Source organism: Penicillium macrosclerotiorum, assembly GCF_028827735.1.
Source record: "Penicillium macrosclerotiorum strain IBT 26536 chromosome Unknown utg000001l_segment0_segment0, whole genome shotgun sequence".
In the NCBI taxonomy this organism is placed as follows: Eukaryota; Fungi; Ascomycota; class Eurotiomycetes; order Eurotiales; family Aspergillaceae; genus Penicillium; species Penicillium macrosclerotiorum.
In genome coordinates, this window is record NW_026643081.1 from 2,711,026 (window position 1) to 2,729,055 (window position 18,030).

Genomic DNA, 18,030 nt, shown 5'->3' on the forward strand with positions numbered 1-18,030 from the left:
AAAGACATGCTAGCAAGCATGTGTGGGCTCCAAAGCCTTTAATTGTACTGAAGAGAATCGATGCCTGCACAAATTTCTGCAAGATTTGCTATGGCCTCCAGAACTCAAACCGCATGGAGTCCACGATGAACGTCATTCATTCCCATTAACAGACACATCGACGTATACAGTGTCCCTGGAGGGTGTCGTTTTGATTATGAAAAAAAACAGCAAGACTCTGGACCTAGACGTAGATGAGGAAGAACAGTGACGGCCTTTTCAATATCTCGAGTTCGAGTGGTCAATTCTGCGAGGGTACGGTGATCGGGGGAGAACTATAGCTGTAGCGTGCAAGTAGAAAGGCAGATATCATAGAGATATTCTATGGACCCGACTGCATCCACCCAAGAGAAAGGGAGAAATAGACGACTGCGCTACAAGCCCATAGAAGAGGATGACCTGAGGTGTGCCAGGAGTCGGCGCATTCAAGACCTCCCCTTGTTCTTCCTCAATTACTGAGCGAGATGTCCATATCCTTGCGCGTCCAAAATGTAGGGAATTCTGGTGCCAGGGTGATCACTGTGAGTTTGAACCACGCGCTTTCGCTAAGCATGATCCTTTGCGCTCCCACCAGAACCGACTTCAAGGTTCAAGCCCTCAGCGGGAAGTCCCAACCCAAACCTGCCCGGATTAGTCCAGAGACAACGAAACCACGGCTCGCGTAGAAGGGCGGAGATACGTGCCATGGGGTAGTGGAGTACGTCAAACGCAGAAAGATCCCGCGAGGGTGATCACGAGCAATGACGTCCTCCGGGCAGCGACATTGGTTAGGCCGTTTGGGAATCTGCCCAATCTGCCTGTGCTTTGCTTTTGCGTTCTTGGTGACTTCGGGGATTCGCAGGGCTGGCCGGTTCGTCAGGTTTGGCCATGTGTATTGACTTTTAGGAGGTGACGAGGGAGAAGATCATGCATTTGGCTGTTTCTCAAAGTAGGCTTGTGCTCTGTCTGCATCCTTCCGGGGCACTGCAGAGGAGTAAGACATATTGGGGGGAAGGGGTCAAGCTAGTGCGCTCTTCACTCCACACTTGATGTATTTGAGACTGGATAAGTCCAAGCCACATTCGTACATGGCCCGTATGCTCCATACTATGGAGCATACGGGCGTTTTGTAGGAATCCTGGGTATTTCCCAGTTTGCCCTTACGAGACACATTTTGAGACCGATACGTGATAGATCTTGGGTAAGCTATTCATTTTAACAAAATTTTATTACTCCCTATTGCTATTGTCATGGATGTAGACCACCATGCGACCAGCTATGCAGAGCTAGACAGAAGGGGTATGGTAGATGGTAGATGTTAAATGGTATGAAGGCGCAAGTATCACCGGGGCATCGAGACACAAGAATGAAAAAAAAAAAAGACAAATACGGATGGGAACTTGAGACATGCACATGGATCCTGGGTATGGGGAGAAAACAAAGGTGTGCAAACGTAGCAGAAACAGAGCCGCAAGGTCATACATAATAAATGGGGGCGGAAAGGAAGACAAAAGCCAGCTGCCTGTCGAATAGCAGTTTCGACAAAATAGGGGTGTAGTATGCATGGACGACGAGTGCAGGAACAAGAGTCATTTCTGAACAGGTCAGTCCATCGCATTAAATGAATGCAGATGCAGAGGCAAGGCACGGCAGAGATGTACAGTGTTTGGTTTTGTTTTTTGCACTTCTTCCCTCTAGGTTTTTCGTTTGGGAAAGTATTCTTCTCCTGAACTCCAGGGAGAGAAAAACAAAGAGGGAGAAAAGCAATGATGAGGTCATAGGGAGAGCAAGTTGGGAGAGACAAAGAAATTCGGAAAGAAAAAATAAAAAACAATGGACTGCTCCGAAAAGACCCCCCAGACAAGATGCTTTCCACTTTCCGCGCCGTCCTGCTGTTGACCATGACCATGACCATGCAATGCCATATGACGACGAAAACATTTCCAGTTGCGGGCTCCGGTAGGAGTCATTCAATCAAATCGAGTCTAGTCCCAGTCCCCGAAACGCCCAAGGTGCTATGCATCCGATGATAAAAAAAAAAAAAAGGGTGAAAAAAAGTACAGGTGAAACGTCATGTTCACAAAGAGCCGCCATGGAAGTCAAGTAAAAATGAAAATAAAACGCCGGGTGAGAAAGGAAAGGGGAGAGGTATAGAGGTCCTGGAGATTAAATGGGAAGGGGATGAAATGAGGGAAGCCCTGTGATACCAAGGTTGAATGGAGAGACGTCGATCATTCAGCCAGGGTTGACCATCGTCGCAGTATTGGGGGCACGACAGGGAGAGTCGGTGAGATGGTTCCGCATCCCATCAACTCCGAGATGCCGGCCTCCATGCTTTGGTGGAAGACCAGAGAAATTCAAGGTTGCCAAGGATCGGGTGGCGGACCACTTGACAAACCCCAAGTATGCAATGATGTCACAGAACATCTGGTACCCCCTTGTGTTGAATAAGCGCTGGCGCAGACAACCATCATCTCACCGGTCGCATATGCTTCACAGGGGGCGGCGGAGTCGAAGATGTGTTTTTTTTTCATGTATGGTGGCGTGGACTCTCTTCAAAAAAAAAGGGGGGGGGGGGGGGGGATGTAAATGGCCAACTCGATCCAGTCGGGTGTTGGCCGAAAATGGTCTGAGAGTAAATGTTGAAGTGGCGACGACCGTGGGGGTGGAAATGGTACCCTTTCCCTGGTCTCCCCATGAACGCACGGCAAAGTAACCCCGTATTCGGTCAGGGAAGACCCCCGTCGAAACATGTCATGCGGCGGAGCATATGGGCGAAACCATGATGCAGCTCGGAGCCGACGGCTGACAATCGCCATATTCGGAGAGAGAAAATGTAAAATATCCAGTAAACAATGATTTGAGGAGGGCTCGGCGGTCGTATATGGATGAGCTGGACAAAAGAGATTCATGAAAAGGTTGAGCGAATCGCCCCAGATACACTGCGGGGGCAAAGACCCCGTCATCTCCGGTTCATAGGGATCAGATTGACCTCTCTCACGTTATTCTGCGAGACTTCTGACCCCGTTGGATGTGACGGAGCTATTTCTGGGCCTTCCGTGCCTTTGTGCTCCGGGTCATTTCGCTCTTGGTCATGTTGCGGGTCAGACCACCGATGTAGTCCTGTAGAATCTTATTCTCATTCTCCAGCTTGTCGTGATCAGACTTGACCGCGTCGATACGCTCGGCGAGGGCCTGAAGAGATGATTGGAGGGCCTTGGCTTGTCTGGAAAATCCGATTGTTAGTCAAGACTAGCACACTTCTTGCAAGCAGAACGAGCTGAGGTTCTGGAGGGGGAGAAGACCGAGGGTATATTTGATTCACTCACTCTTGAAGAGTCTGGCGGGCCTCCTTGCCCAATCTTTCGAGATCGGCGGAGTTGCGACGGGGACTCATGGCGCGAGCATCATCGGGAGGGAACTCTTCCTCCTCAATCTCAATTTCGGGGTGGTCTCGGGGGACCAATATGGAAGCGGAGGGCTTGCGACTCGCCATGCGCGGACGTTCGGAGCGGCCCCGGCGTTCAGTTTCTGCGTCAGAAATGGATGAAGACGAGGAAAGCGAGGACATATGCATGCGGCCACCGTCGTTGGGTTGCGGTAGGGTCGGCACGGGCAAGGCTTCATTCATCTCCGTATCAGATGCCATAAGGGTGGTTGCTCGCAACAGACACAGTCGAAAAGAATGGAGTTGGCGAGGTCCAGCGTGGCGATTGTTCGTTTAATTCCTGAGGTGGAGGAAAGGAAAGGGAGGTTGATGATGAGAAAACACGGAGATGTCGTAGGTCGGAAACGAACGGTGAACGACCACGGTCTACCCCTAGCGATGTACCCCAGACGAGAATCTGTGTTACGCTTGAGGTAGCTACCGGGGTCGGCGGGGGTTAATAATGAGAGGATCGGAACGGGGGAAAGGAGGTTTGGATGTTCAAGATAAATGAACGTCGGCAACCGGACCACTGGCGAGAACGGTAGAGGTATGGTGCGCGCAGAGTTTGGGAGGACAAGTCAAGATGGCAACCGTTCCAGGTGTTGTTGAACAAGGCGATTTGGACTGGGAGGGGTGGTCGGCTGGTGGAGAGCGCGATCAAGTTGCTTTTTAGACGGGATCGAAGAGATCGGGTGGTATTCTTTTTTTTCCCTGGATTGAAGGTATAATCGGTGGATGGTCGATTTTCCGGAGGGCGGAGAAGTAGTGTTGGTTGTTGAAGAGAGAAAAGTCGGACTAAGGTCGGGGGTTGTAGGAAGAGGGATTGGCAGTTGGTAGTTGGAGGTTGGAGGTTGTTGAGAGGAAAGGAGAAAGGGAAGGGAAGAGGCCCAGGGACGAGGAAAAGGTACGTGAGGTATTGAGAGTATCGGCGTATGGACCGTATGGGGCGTATTGCCAATACCCGTATGGGACGGGCTGACCGGGGGGGAAAGGGTTCGGAACCACTGCGAGGACTTCGGTATCGGCATTACAGGTCACAATAGGGAAGGTCAGTAGTACCGCTGTACAGCGTGCTTCGTGCCTAGTATGGTATTCTATCTGTAGGACGGGTTTTCGCTTCTTTTTTTTTTTTTTTTCCTCTGCTTTATTTTCACTGGCTCAAGCCAGCTGAATGGTTGGACGATGGACTATCATGGCACCTTTTCAGTAGGTGGAGGGGAGGTCCCTTTGGATACACTGGGTGATCGTCCCCCCTCCCCCCCCATCCCTTCCCTCTCCGAAATGAACCCGTGAGAGGCGCGTGGCAGCCACAATTTTGCTGGAGTTCGGTACGGCTATTAATTAAATAATTACCGATAGGTTTGGGGGTGGGTTCCCGGTATCCTCCCGTAATCAGTTTATGATTCATTTTCTCATTCTCTTTTTTTCTTTTTGGCCTGACGAAAGAAAAGAGGGGATGTTTGACCGAAGACAGCAATGGGGGCGACTGCAAACGAACGGAGAACAGGGTGTCCAATGAAGATGGGATCAATGACTCCGTTCAACAAGCAAAAACCAGGCTATGGTGGCATGGCGGCATATTGGCATACTGGCATCTCATCGGTATGGTAAGCAAATGGCTGGTACGAATCATAACCACCATGATCATGATCATCATACCTCCCCCCTCCCTTCCGGGGCTCGTTATGACCACCCATCAATTCATTAATAATATATTCCATGGTTATTATGGTGTTGTTGGTTTATCGTGGCAATGAGATCATCAATCTATACATAGGACGGACTTCAGGTCACTCAGAATCCTCATCAGCGCGACCAACATGAGCTGAACCCCCCCCCCCCCCCCCCCCTTGCCAGTCGGGTAAGCGAATGAGTCTCTTTCGGTGAGATACCACAGAATACCATAAGGGGAAAATCGAATTAAAATGACCAGAAATCGCGCTAGCGAGCGACCCAAGGGAACCTACGAGTTCCATGGAAGCGCCAGAGAAAAAAAAGAGGGTCGAACCGGTGCCAGCGGGGGAACATCGAAAGAGTCCGGTGGCCAATCAACAGCCAGGAACGGGCTGGAGGGGCCCCAATCCTCCTCCGCTAACGGGGTTAGGGCCGGGTTAGGGCCGCCCTTTTCTTGCGTCCGGTTAGTCTGGTTATCGGAGCTGGCGAGTCCCATGTTGTTTAGCCTTGTTCTTGTGCTTGTTCTGGTTGATTCTGGAGGGCCAAGACCTCACTAGTCCGTCCCTCCGAGCAGATTAATTGATATTGAACTATCGTTATGAAGGAATCGATGGTTCCTAGGGATTTTTTTTATGGACTTTATGGGTTCCTATGGGGGTTTCTGGCTTTGGCGGCTTTGCTGGTTCTTTTGGATCCTTTGGTTCCCTTCCGGAGTACCAGAAGTTCAAGATTCCAACAGTTCTATGTCATCTTATCAAGCTTCTTTACAGATTGCTTCGTCAACGCACTATTTACCCGACTCACGTACGGAATACTTGCCCTCTTTGCGCACATCACGATCAGCAGGCGTGTACCACCATCAGGTCCGTACAACGAAGTACGTATGTCTGAGCCTTTGCTAGTGGGGAAAACAAAGTACACCGTACTCATTGCTCTATACACCGCCCCAGGGCCTCCACCTTGCGGAAGCTTCACAATCCGTCATCTGTAACTGCGGCGCAGGTACTGGGTACTTTGTCGGACGGCGACTGGGTATGGGTAGGGCAAGCTCCGCCGACCGCAACCAACCAGCCTCCGACAAGAAGCGGATCGCGCCTCCACTGTCGCCCACCGCCAGAATGGCAGAAATGGAGTGTGTTTTTACCGAACCTTGATGAACACGTATTCCCCCCCCTTCGTGTGGCCCACTCGCCCTATTCTTGTTTGCCATGTCTTCCTGACCAAACGCCCCTCTCCCAACCCCCTGTCTCCCCTTTTTGACTCCTTTTCACTCTCAAGCAGGTTTGTTCCGGAAGTCGGCAGAGGCAGACCCTCGGACGACTCGCAAATTATTCTGATAACGGACCACTGCAGCATCACGAAACGAACTGCCTAGTATGTGGGTAGAGCGCAAGCTTCGCGACTGGTTCGATGTGATGTACCCCGTATTGAAGTATTGACCACTGATCCGTAATACGGCCAACCTTCCCAATAATACCGAGGCCGTGACCACTGAACGTCTCTGTCCGCCGGAGACATTACCCAAGTCATCCTCCTCCCTCGGTCGACTAGCTAGTTTACTTCGTTTACATCCACGGATCCTCCCAGAAAATCAATCTATTTGGCCTTGATAGTCGGGGGAGCCGCGCCTCTCGACCGCTTTTACCGGAGCCTCCCCTATTTGGGGATGCTGGATTCCCGAGACTTCCTTCTGTCATGCTCGAATGGGAGGGGCGGGGGAGGACCACAAAAGAGGAGATGCTGCAGCTGTCGGACGCGAGACTGCATATGGGAGGGTGGAGGGGGATTGAAGGCCAAAAAGGTACTTTTGTCCAGTCCTGAAACATAAGTGAGGCATCATAATTGGTGCTTCTCGAAGGCCGTCGTATGGGAGGGAGTGAAGAGGGAAGGACCGCCCAGGACATTGAGGGGCCAAAGGAGCGAGAGAGAGGGAGGGGGGCGCTATGCAATGTCGATCGAGCCGCAACAAGTGGGCATGACGCCATTTCACTGGCCCCGATCACTCAGTTGATTAGCCCCCTGATCCCCAAGACACTCAACCGGACCCCCCTCCACCGCCTCTATTCCAAGACGGGAAGATGGGGGAGAATACAAAAATATCGAATACGGAGTACACAAGTACACGATTACACGAGTACATTGTATTACTTGACGTATTACTCTCTTCCAATCTTATTCGGGCTCGAGTTGCAACATACCATCGATGGCATCTCCTGGTGGCAAATGTATTTTTTCTATTCCAGGAGCAAGACAGCGCGATTGAGGCAAAAATGACTTTCTATTCAGCAATTTGGCTGGATGGAGGTTCGACGGCAATCTCGACGGCAATCTCGAAGTATACCGCGTAGATCTACCGAGTAGATCGTAGCCTGTCAATATACAATCATCAGAATAATACGTGCAGGTGGGTATATACTTCAGATTGTCCGTCCGGAGAGACGAGGGAGCACCTGTCAAGGGATAGTCGAATTCTCTCTGACGTCCATCGGACCGAATCCTCAGGTGAATTCAATTCTATGGTCATGATTATCATTATCTATATGATGTCGGATACACCGATGAGGAATTCTGGTTGAGGATCGTTCTTGCAGTCTCTCTCTCTGTCTCTCTCTCCCTCGCTTTCGAAAGGAATGGCTACTATGATCAGTATGCTAATGATTATCGTGATGAGCCCGGCCGTTTTCGCTGGATTGGTATTCTGACTCTCGTTTTCTGGGCTTCCTTTGGCCTTGCCCAATATGAGTCGATGGCCGATCCTTGCGCCCCGTGGAGTCAGAAAAAAAAAACACATCTCTGTGATCACATTCTGCGCCCCCCTCGGCTATAGAATAGAAGCCTCTCGTTGGACATGAGATCCCGCCTCCCGGCTTATCCCATCGTACCCGGGTGGAGAGAGGCGGAAAAAGAGTCAAGGATTACGGAGGACGGAGTATAGTAGTGCAGCTGACAGAGCAGTGCGGCTGCTCCGTCAATTCGTAGGTGCGCCGTACTATCGGCCACACTGGACTCCATCCCAGAGTGCTCCATGTGGATTCCTCCATGCCGGCAACTGCAGTCCTGGAAGTCGTGACACTGTTTTCCCCTTAGCGATCTCCTATAGCTGTCCTTCCCCCTTCCCCCTCCTCAACCTGCACACGGATTTCGAGGATCAACGGGAGAAGGCATCTAATCTCCGGTATCCAGTCACGGACCGGCGGAGTCCTTCAACCAGGACGACCGGGGCCAATAAGGGCCGCGAGGATAGCGCGCTATCTGTAACTCTGTAAATCTGTAAATTATACTCTGTACGGAGTACCGGGCGTGCAGGCGTGAGCTTCAGACATGCGGTCAGTGGACATCTGTAGGCGCTTGGGCAAGAGACGATCCATTCCCATGGGTTCGACCGGGGCGCCCTTCTTATTTGGCAGATCGCTGGCCGGCCAAGGAGGTGAAGCCCTCAAGCAGGGTCACCACCGGTGCCGATCCCCAGGATTTGCTCTCCTGCGCCCTCTCCACTGCACCGGGTTGACGAAGGTCCCAAGGAATGCCAACGGCTGAGCGCGGTCCACATTTCCCAGATTGGGGAGGGAGGGAAGAAGGGGGGGGGGGGGGGGGCGGCGGAAGTTGCCAGGATTCGAACAAACATCAGATGGAAGTCATATGGACTCCGTATAGCAGCATGATAAGAATTGCATGCCGTAGTCATCATTGACCTTGTTGATTATCAAAGGGTCAAATGGGAGAGTCGAAGGAGATCGCTTATCTTGGCTGGTCACGGGGACTCGAAGTCCCATTCGCGACCACACGACCCTCGTCCCGCTCCATCAGGCCGCATGTTTTCGAACTACTCGGTATTCTACACGGAATGGGCTCTGTACAGAGTACTTCGTGTTCTCTTTCCTTTTCGCTTTATCTCGACTCCATACAAACAACAATACAACCCCCCTCCCGGCCTTTCCCCTCTCCTTGGGCACCAACTCCCCCTTCCCAGGTACCGGACCCGACCAGCATCCATGGGTCCCATCTATCGGCAGTGGCTTGTTGGTGGCTGCGGCGACTCGAATCAAAACTGCCGGCGCCACTCCATCACTTGCGCACGAGTTTTCCGGGGAGCCCGTCCCGGACGTTGCACGAGCGCCAACACCATCCCTGAATGACGGCATGGCCCAGCAAGGATGCAGCCGGTGGTGATTGCTTTGCCCCCCCCCTTCCTTCCCTCTCCTAGTCGCTTTTCATCCTCCATTCTGGTCCCGCAGAATGATGAGTTTGTTTGGGTCCTGACGAAAGAGCAAAGTGTGGGATCCGCCCATCTGCCAATGTGACGGATCGGAAAATTCCCTTTCCAACCAGGAAGCCCGCAGACCAACGCCAAAAATCAAAATCGTGGCTTCAAGCTCGCAAACTTCCCGACGGATCTTCGGGTTCGGGGGGTCAGGGACGGTTCAGGACCCAGTTGAAGTCAGCCTTGGTTACCGGTCACCAGTTTGGCACAGTTCCTGGCGACCAACGCTAAGATCTCTGGCCTACAGTCTCCTGTCACGATGACTCGTGTTTGACCAAACAGACTCGGATGGTCATCCTCGTACAGCGCCCCCATCACCCCTCTCCTACTCATCTTCCCCGGCAGTCTGTTGCTGCTGTCACTGCTGCTCCTCATCCGAGAGCCAGTGGCGGTCGTTCCTGAATCCCCGCAGCCCGAAGAGTCAGATGGTGCGAGGACGCTTAGGCCCGACACTGGTTCGAGGGGCGCGTGTGACTGCATGCTGCGGTGGTTCCACCGAGGCCCTACTAACACTGCGGTTTTGCGGGTTTTCTGGTTTCTCTTCACGCGCTCCATCGCGGAGTCGCTCGTCCGCAAAGCCTTTGGCCAGGACAATTCATATCCACCCCTCCATCCATACTCTCCTTTGTACCGGTCAAGTACGGATTAAACAGAGACGACGTTACAGGCTCCATCTCCATCCACTTGTCTTGGCAGTCCTCACAGCCGCATGTCAGTTGTTCGGGGCGACTGAAACATCCATTGTGAGGCGCTTGCTTCTTCTTGTCGATGAGACATCCACGTAACGCGCCGGCCAAACGTCATCACTAGTCCCATACTTCAATAGTAGTTTATTTGTTCGCCTCCCATCTCGCGGATCACACGCTTCCCGATCTCATTATCACTGAACGGGAACACTGGTGGAGTTGCCGCGGGATGATTTCGTATTTTCGTCCTTGGATATGTTTTTTTTTTCTTCCCTTTTCCCCTTTTTTTGCTTTCCCAGCGAAAGTCTTTTACTCAATTGGGATGGGCAACAACCCTGCCGATCTACTCCGTGCCATGTCGCCCGCGGTCGCTGATTCGCTTCTGTTCGCGCACCCCCACCTGGTACGAACGCGTTTCAACGCATTACGGGCAGAATTGGAGAGGGGCGAGCGAAAAAGATTCCCCCAAGGAGAGGTAAGTGGGAGGGGCGCCCTTAAAGTCACGCTAAGCCCGGATGGCGCGCGATGAGGGAGTGGCGGTGGGTTTATTTCTCTTCGCCGCCGCATTTCACTGGCTAGCCTATTTTTTTCCTGCCTGTCGCGGGACATTTTCGTGGGTTGGAAGCCCAATCAGCGGGGCCTTGAATGGCTTCTAAGCAGCCCCTCCGAGGAGCAGCAGCACCAGCAACAGCATCGGGTGGGACGACGGGCGACTAGCAACTCGGGATAGTTTCTTTCGCCCTTGGCTCTCTGTCCGAAATCCGGTTTGCCTCTTTGTTGCTGACAGGCTCTCTCATCCCGGCTCTGGGCTACGAAGTAGGCTCTTCGGTGAAAAGAACGATTTCAGAAAGACTACTTTGGGTTTCTGTAATTTCGTATTTTATATCGATAGCATCCACAGAGGACGGAGTAGGAAGGACAGTATATACTATCCCAAATCAAGATACCATTCCAAGTTACCCCTCCGTTTTATACCACAGGATGTGCATACGATACGACAGTAACAAAGTACGCTCTTCAGTGACTATATCGATACCCACTCTGAATAACTCTGCCTCAACAGGGCCTCCATCTGAGTCCGAGTACGGAGTATAGATTACCACTGTAGGTCGCCTTGCCCTCCTGCGGTGGATAAACATACCGCGCAGACTGCCGTTTGCGGACATTGCCATTGTGTTCCTCACGATGCTCTGGAATGCTGCCTCCCAACGCTCGCTTCCATGGAGGAATCTGCTTTGCCTTCCTGTCGTCAGCCAAGCTGCCTTTCTGTCGTCAGCTAGAACTTCCCTGGGCGCAACTGGTCCCGAAATCAGTATGACGGAGGAGGAGAGAATGTAATGCCTGTAAAGGAGGTATATAAACGACACTTTGTATGGCAGGTGCTGCTATGCACCGCATAAAAACCGCAATTCGCAATATCTGCTACTGTATCATGTAAACTCCCAATCTCACCCTACACTCCCTAAATAGGACACATTGATCGATGTAACAATCAATGCTTTCTCTCTTCTTTCTCCTCCTCCCCCAAGATCAAGAGGCTCAACGACGTCACACATAGCACACCTAATTCTGCGAGGATCACTGTCCCACCCCCCGTGCAGATCGCATCGATCAAACAATCCTGTTTTCAGATCTGGATTTCTTGGTTTTGATCTTTCTGGGTTTGACCCGTTCCATCGCTTCTGTGGAGCGAGCGCGATGCCCGGAATGTGGGAGCTGGGTCTCCGCCGCGCCGGCGATCTAAGGTCCTCCTGCCTAGCTCTGATTCGATTAGACCCGGTCGAGTCGGGCTCCGTGCACGGCGCCGGGCGTGGTTTATTGGGCTGGTGAGTGGATTGAAGGGGGAATACAGTGGTTAAGAGTGTGTTGGATGGATGAAGATGGTATGGAGCTTGTTTGATGGGAAGGTCTCGGAGGTGGGCTGTTTGGGAGTGGGTGCATGTGAGTGGATGCTGTGCTTGCGAACTAGTGAGTGGTGCAGATACAACGGAGATATGATCTCGTAGATATCTGGACAGATCAGATCTCTGTCATGGTTCTTGACGCCGTCGAGAAGGTGGTTGGTTCGCCGTCGCGCGTGTCTATTTGAGGTTAGGGGAAGAGAGTCTGTTCTTGAGTCTTGGACGTCCATGGAGTAAGTGTATGTTTAGAATGGACAATGGTCGTGATTCGATGTCCATGGGACAATGTATTGTACACAGACGAGAAGAAGACACATTAAAACAAAATTCAAATCCCGATAATGATATGTATTGCCGAAACGCCTTTCTCTCCCCTCCCTAGGACAGTGTCGTGTTTCATGAAAGCGCATCGCTGGTCTGCCACTGAAACAAAGCTCGCAGCACAGCAACACCACCAGCTTGAGTCTCAACCGTACGTCCCCGGCCACGGTCGTTGAAGTCCCGCGGTATTCCCAAAGCTATACCATCCACAGCGAGCTCGTCGTTGCGATAGTCAACAGCACCAGCGGGGAGAGTGCTGCTATTCACAATCTCGCTCGAGACCGAAAATTGCCGGAATGGCAAACCCCACCACATACCAAACTTCCCGTCGTCATCGCGAGTCATCAGCGCGGCCCGCGCATTGTGCTCAATCCAAGGCCCGTAGGCGCGGCATCGGCGCAGATGCCGGTCAACGACCTCGTCCCAATCCTCGTCTGCAACGGGCTGGCGCTTCTCGTCCGCCAGAAACTGAATCTCCTGCGGCCGCAGCGGCCGACAGAACTCCGCCAGGTGGTGGAAGAAGATGCTCTTGAAGGTCTGCCCGTTCTGCGAGCAGCTGGCGTGCGAATCGCAGACCTCTTCGAGAACGCCGCCGCGGCCGAGCCCAGACCATTTAGTTGAGGACGTGTGTGGCCAGCCGGTAGCGCGGAGCACCTTGTGCACGAGTTCGTGGCCATCACGAAGGTAATTTTGCGAGCCGGTGGCGATCCAGAGGCCGCGTAGCCCACTGAGCACGACGCCCTGGTTGTAGGTGTACACCATCGTGTTGAGCAGGTCACATTTGCGCGAGCCCGGGTCCGACGAGTCTTGCCAGCCGCTGATGTGGAAGCCGTCCGCATAGAGCCCGCCGATTCCGCTCATGTTGGAGTTCTTGAGCCATGCGTAGGCGTCGATGGCGGCTTTGAGATGGACGGGGTTGTGCGGGTATGACTGCTTGGATCTCTGACCGGACGAGTCGGCCATGAATGGAGCGTCGATGGGATCGCCGGGGAAATATAGATACATTCCAATGCTGGCAGATATGTACAGCTCGTTCGTGATGGCATTCTTATACGGCACCAGCGAGGGGTTCCAAATCATCCCGCCGTTGCAGAGAGTCTTGTCCCACCCAGCCGAGGCAAGCTCATAGAAGATCCGTGCTCGGTGTGCCGCCGAATCACGGAATTGGGTGCCATACCATGTCGGCCCCGAGGTTGTGTTAGACGAAGCGGCGGTTGAATAATGTAGCTCGGAGTGCAGGTCCTGGAACTTGATGTTCTCCAGCCAGTCCAGGACCACCCAAAGCATGTCGTCATAGGCCTGGTTCCGCAAGCTGAAGGCATTCTCACCAAAGTAAAAGGTGTTCATCTGGCTAAAAAAGTGATTCACGGTATTTTCGAGTCCTGGGAGGATCAACTCTTGTAACTGTTCGTCTTCGGCGATATCCCGCGCATTGCATGAGTAGGAGGAGAGGGTCGCGACGACATGCGTCCCCAGGACCGCAGCAGTCCAATCGATGCTGGACGGCCAGGTGCCGAGCCAGAGCACAAAATACTTGTCTTGCATGACGTTCAGGGCACTGAGCAGGTTTCGTAGTGTCTCTGCGGGCGGCGCCCAGCTCATTGGCTCCGCTGTATGACCATCCCCGAGGTCAGTCTCGCTGGCGATGTCATCCAGTGTAATTTGGGAGCCCTGGGAAGTAGATGAAGACTCCCTCAGTGGCTTTTGGGGCTCGTACGCCAGCGCATTTGCCCCGGTTGCAAACAGAAGGAAAAATAGCGACAGAATCATATATAAAGACGGTGGTGGTCGCCGGGTACGGGCGCTGAATCCGGACTGGGAAGGCATCCTAAGGGCAGGAGAAGAAATTCGACCGGCCACACAAGTCAGTGCTCAACCCGCCTCTATAAAGATATCAGAACACCACAACATGCACACACACCCACACGAGACGAGGGCGAGACCAGCCTCGGATGCGGGGAAACGGGGAGGAAAGGTTGCGCCCCGGCCTGGCGGGGCTTAGTCACCAACCACACACTGCCCGCCCAGTATCACGCATACTAAACCGAAGAATGCATTCCAAGAAGCGATCTACCGATCTGGGGAAAGGTCAGAGAACGATCAGCTCATGTGGCGGTCCGGGATTATGCAGGATCTTCTTTAAATGGTGCATCACGAGTCGTTCTGGGCTGGCCAGGATGCGCCACATGGGCGTCGCGTGATGCAGACAGTAAGGGATCTCGGGCCGCCTAGCGGTGCTAGGCGAGGACTGGATCAGATCATAGCTCTCTTGATTCTCAATCTGTCATATTGTCGAAGGCTACTGGTGATCGTTGTATTGTAAATATGCCACTTGGTATATGAGAGCAATCTTTGAAACCTCTTTTGTACGTGTGCCGCCCCCGCTGCACCCACAGCATACTACGTAGGTAAACGGCCTCCTGCGTTAACCTTTCCGGAGGCAATATTAGAATCTAAGTATATTGATATCTCTTGGACAGAATTATCTCATTTGACTTTCCTTCTTCCACCTCATTGTTCAGTAATCAAGTAGATAAGGGACACAATATCACAAACGCTATGTATTACAATGCTTTCATTTCGTACGTCACGGCATCATGGGACATTTCGAGCTTGATATACATTTTTATCAAACCAATTGACCTGGAAATTCTTAGCTATCCATGATTTTAGAAATCTCTAGGACTCAGTGAGGACTATTTTGTCGATCTATATATATAAATTCAAGTTATATAAATGTCATAGAAAGTGTGCAAATGCTAGTCATACCTACTAAAGATATCCTTTGAGCTAATCTAAAGCGAAAGTCCCATGCAAGTGGAAAGCAGATTATTTTTGCGGGATATTGTCTCCAAGCCTACCGAAAAAAAAAACACTATATGGGATAAAGTATTGGATCTTGATTATCGAAACTAGGAAATGAAACAACACTTTCAACGACATACTGAAGGACCTTCTTCGTGTCACTCTCTCATGCTCCAACGATGCCTTGGCATTCATGAAATGGGGGAACTATTGCAAGGATTGCTGCATATGAGTACATTGTCCCTACAAAGGGCTCATTGCCATAGCATACAAAAGTGAACGCCACCTCCTCATGCTTTGGTTCAGAAAGCCACAAAATACCAGGAAGATATTGTGCGGACCATGCGGCGTTGACGATCTAACATTGAATTAGGCCAAGATATCAAAGAGGGCTGGAAGAATGTGTAGACGTACATCCGTTAATGGTTCGAACTGCCCTCGATCTGCTGCAACTTGATCCCGACATATTCTCCCTGGGCCCCCTGGGAAACTTTGAGATTCGTTTTCGATTTCTGATCCTGGGCATTTTTGGTGAATTTTTTTATTCCCAGCACCTTGCGGGACAAGTATAATGTCTTCCAATATTTATCAACGTCTGAGCAGACAGGTATGGTCAGAGGCACTTGGATGACTCGTGGCTCAAAAATACTTGCCTTCCCGGAGGTAGTCTGTCGTTTGGTCCTCTGCCTCCTCTTCATTGCAGTCTTCATCAAAGGAACTAGAACTCAATACAGGGAGTACATGTACTTCCATACCGAGAGACCTCAATATGGAATAAGAAACCAAGTCAACACCTTTAAGACCTCTCGGAATAAGTTCTTCGACATATTTTGAAGAGTGCGGATACGCATGAGAGCAGTAGATGCCAAGAACGCCACCTGCGAAGCGTTATTATCCAAATCTCGATCTGTGTCTTGAATGCCTGACATACCATCTTTGAGAAACGCTGGCTCTGCAAGAAGACCTCTTAATGAGGCGTATAGAGGCAGTGTCTTAGAGTCCACACTAACATTTCTGGGAGCCGCATTACATCCCGACTCAGTCACGTAAAGGTTAGATGTTAATGTAATTCTTTCGCCGGCCGTGATTGTCTTGATCTCATGCTCACAGTCGCTATGGTCCACTAGATCGCCGAGGCGCTGTTAGGAGCCCAGTCACAGTCGATAACCGACCCATTGTGCTGAACGATCAGTTTACCGCCTTCGAATGCTGATGGTAAGCAAACAACCAAGGACCCAATTTATTTTTCAGACCGCAGGGTATCAACATATTTTCGAAAAAGGCCTGATGGCCCTTGATAGACCTGTGGGGGAGAAAGAAATCATAAGTAAGCAGCATATTAGAACTCCGGATGAGACAACACCCTACAGTCAACTTGTAAAGCTCAGCCGTCAGCTTTCGAGAGGGTAGCTGGTTCTCTGCATCGCTAATGAAATTGGGAAGGAGGAATTGCTCAACATCTTCGATAATTCCAAAATCAGCTGGGTGGAAGCTGCTTAGGAATTGTTCGGGGTCAAGCTTTCCGGCGTTACGATACTCTGGGTCAATCACATCTTCATGTCTTCTACCGAAGCTGGCGGCAGAGCAATCTGTAGCCAGTTGACGAATTCTTTCAACATTGGAATCAGGATAGGCTGTAATAGGCAGTACTAGCTTTCGCTCCTCAGATCCATCCTTCGCAGTCCAGGCAATACGGACTGGACGGGACACCTGGTGCGTGGGGACAGAAGTATTATGTTCGATCTGGATTTGGCCACCGCAGATAAAGGTCGCTGAGGCTTTTTCATTGGCAATCAACTTTTCCAGTTGGCTGCAGGATTTTTCAAATGCAAGTGTAGTTAATGCGGGAGCTCCAGAGCTCTGCCTCATGGGCTGCGAAGGGCATTGAGATATGACAGCATTGAGCAAGCTTTGATGGGCAGAGCTGTGGGGCTTATTCTCTGGCTGGATACTTTGGAAAAGCCGGGTTTTCCATCAAGTAGGCCCATCGGGCTTCTAGTCTTGTCTTCATGGTTTGATCGGAGAAGATATCGGAACCAGCCGAGATATTCAAAACCCCCGGGAGAAGCCGGTTGATGTTCTTCTGCATCTCCGCTGCAGCGTGATTTATTTTCTTCGCATTCGTGTTGCCGAACTCAGAAAAATCCCAAAGAGACTGTTTGGATCGACGGTCATCTTTCAGTATGTCGTTTAGAGAGAGTAGAAAGGGATCCATGCAGGCATCTAATTTGCATTTCTAGAAGAGGTGGGAAATCGGTGAGTTCTGGTCAGGATGGCCCACGATGGCAGTGGTCGCAGTCACAGCGTCAGTGGTGATCCCACTTTGTTGTAGCCGGTGGCTCTAAAGAGGCTCAGGTGTAAATACCTCGACAACGGCCTTTGTAACGAACTCTTGAAGGTCGGCCTATGATTTTTTGAATGGAATACCTTGTGTCGTGTTGCCATGATCAGATAATTCGCCGTTATTGTTCAGATCCATGATAAGGCCGATGTCACTGCTAATTAAGATTCCGAGCGGGATAATGAAAGTAAGGGCTGAGTCAAACGTCCAGTGAAGAAGTACAAGGTGCTGAGGTTGGTAGTGAGGGGCTGGAGGGGGAGGCAGAGTAGGCGCCTTTGCAGGACAGGATAACGTGAAGGTAACCATTTGGGTGCGGGGACTTGAGGTGTTTATGTAGCGATAAGTGTGACGCATGGTCGGTATCCCAAACACTTGCCCTTGCCCAAGGGGCTCTGGGAAGTGGCCTATGAGGCCTATTCGGGAGTCAGAGCCCTAGTCAGCAAACACAAAATTCCCGGTGGGGTTCAGGGCCTGCGGAGGTCACAATTTGAATCTGCATGCATGGGTAGAGTATATATGTCATGCAATATTGGTATCCTGGTGTAAGGTATCACTGTCAGCAGCATGACTTGAGATCCTGATCTTTTCATGGG

At 51.4% G+C, this 18,030-nt stretch overlaps 3 protein-coding genes across 3 annotated transcripts; all 3 read right to left on the minus strand.

The window, feature by feature from the left end:
• Positions 1-3,060: 3,060 nt before the first annotated feature.
• Positions 3,061-3,667, minus strand: N7462_000907 (short coiled-coil protein; the record flags this gene model as incomplete). The annotated part of the gene is made up of 2 exons (XM_057072633.1): positions 3,061-3,244; positions 3,348-3,667. 2 exons carry the CDS (start codon positions 3,665-3,667, stop codon positions 3,061-3,063), a joined length of 504 nt encoding a protein of 167 aa, XP_056939163.1.
• An 8,699-nt stretch (positions 3,668-12,366) lies between these two features.
• On the minus strand, positions 12,367-14,118 carry N7462_000908 (putative glycosyl hydrolase; the record flags this gene model as incomplete). The annotated part of the gene is made up of 1 exon (XM_057072634.1): positions 12,367-14,118. One exon carries the CDS (start codon positions 14,116-14,118, stop codon positions 12,367-12,369), a length of 1,752 nt encoding a protein of 583 aa, XP_056939164.1.
• A 1,617-nt stretch (positions 14,119-15,735) lies between these two features.
• Positions 15,736-16,965, minus strand: N7462_000909 (uncharacterized protein; the record flags this gene model as incomplete). The annotated part of the gene is made up of 3 exons (XM_057072635.1): positions 15,736-15,974; positions 16,028-16,235; positions 16,465-16,965. 3 exons carry the CDS (start codon positions 16,963-16,965, stop codon positions 15,736-15,738), a joined length of 948 nt encoding a protein of 315 aa, XP_056939165.1.
• Positions 16,966-18,030: the final 1,065 nt, after the last annotated feature.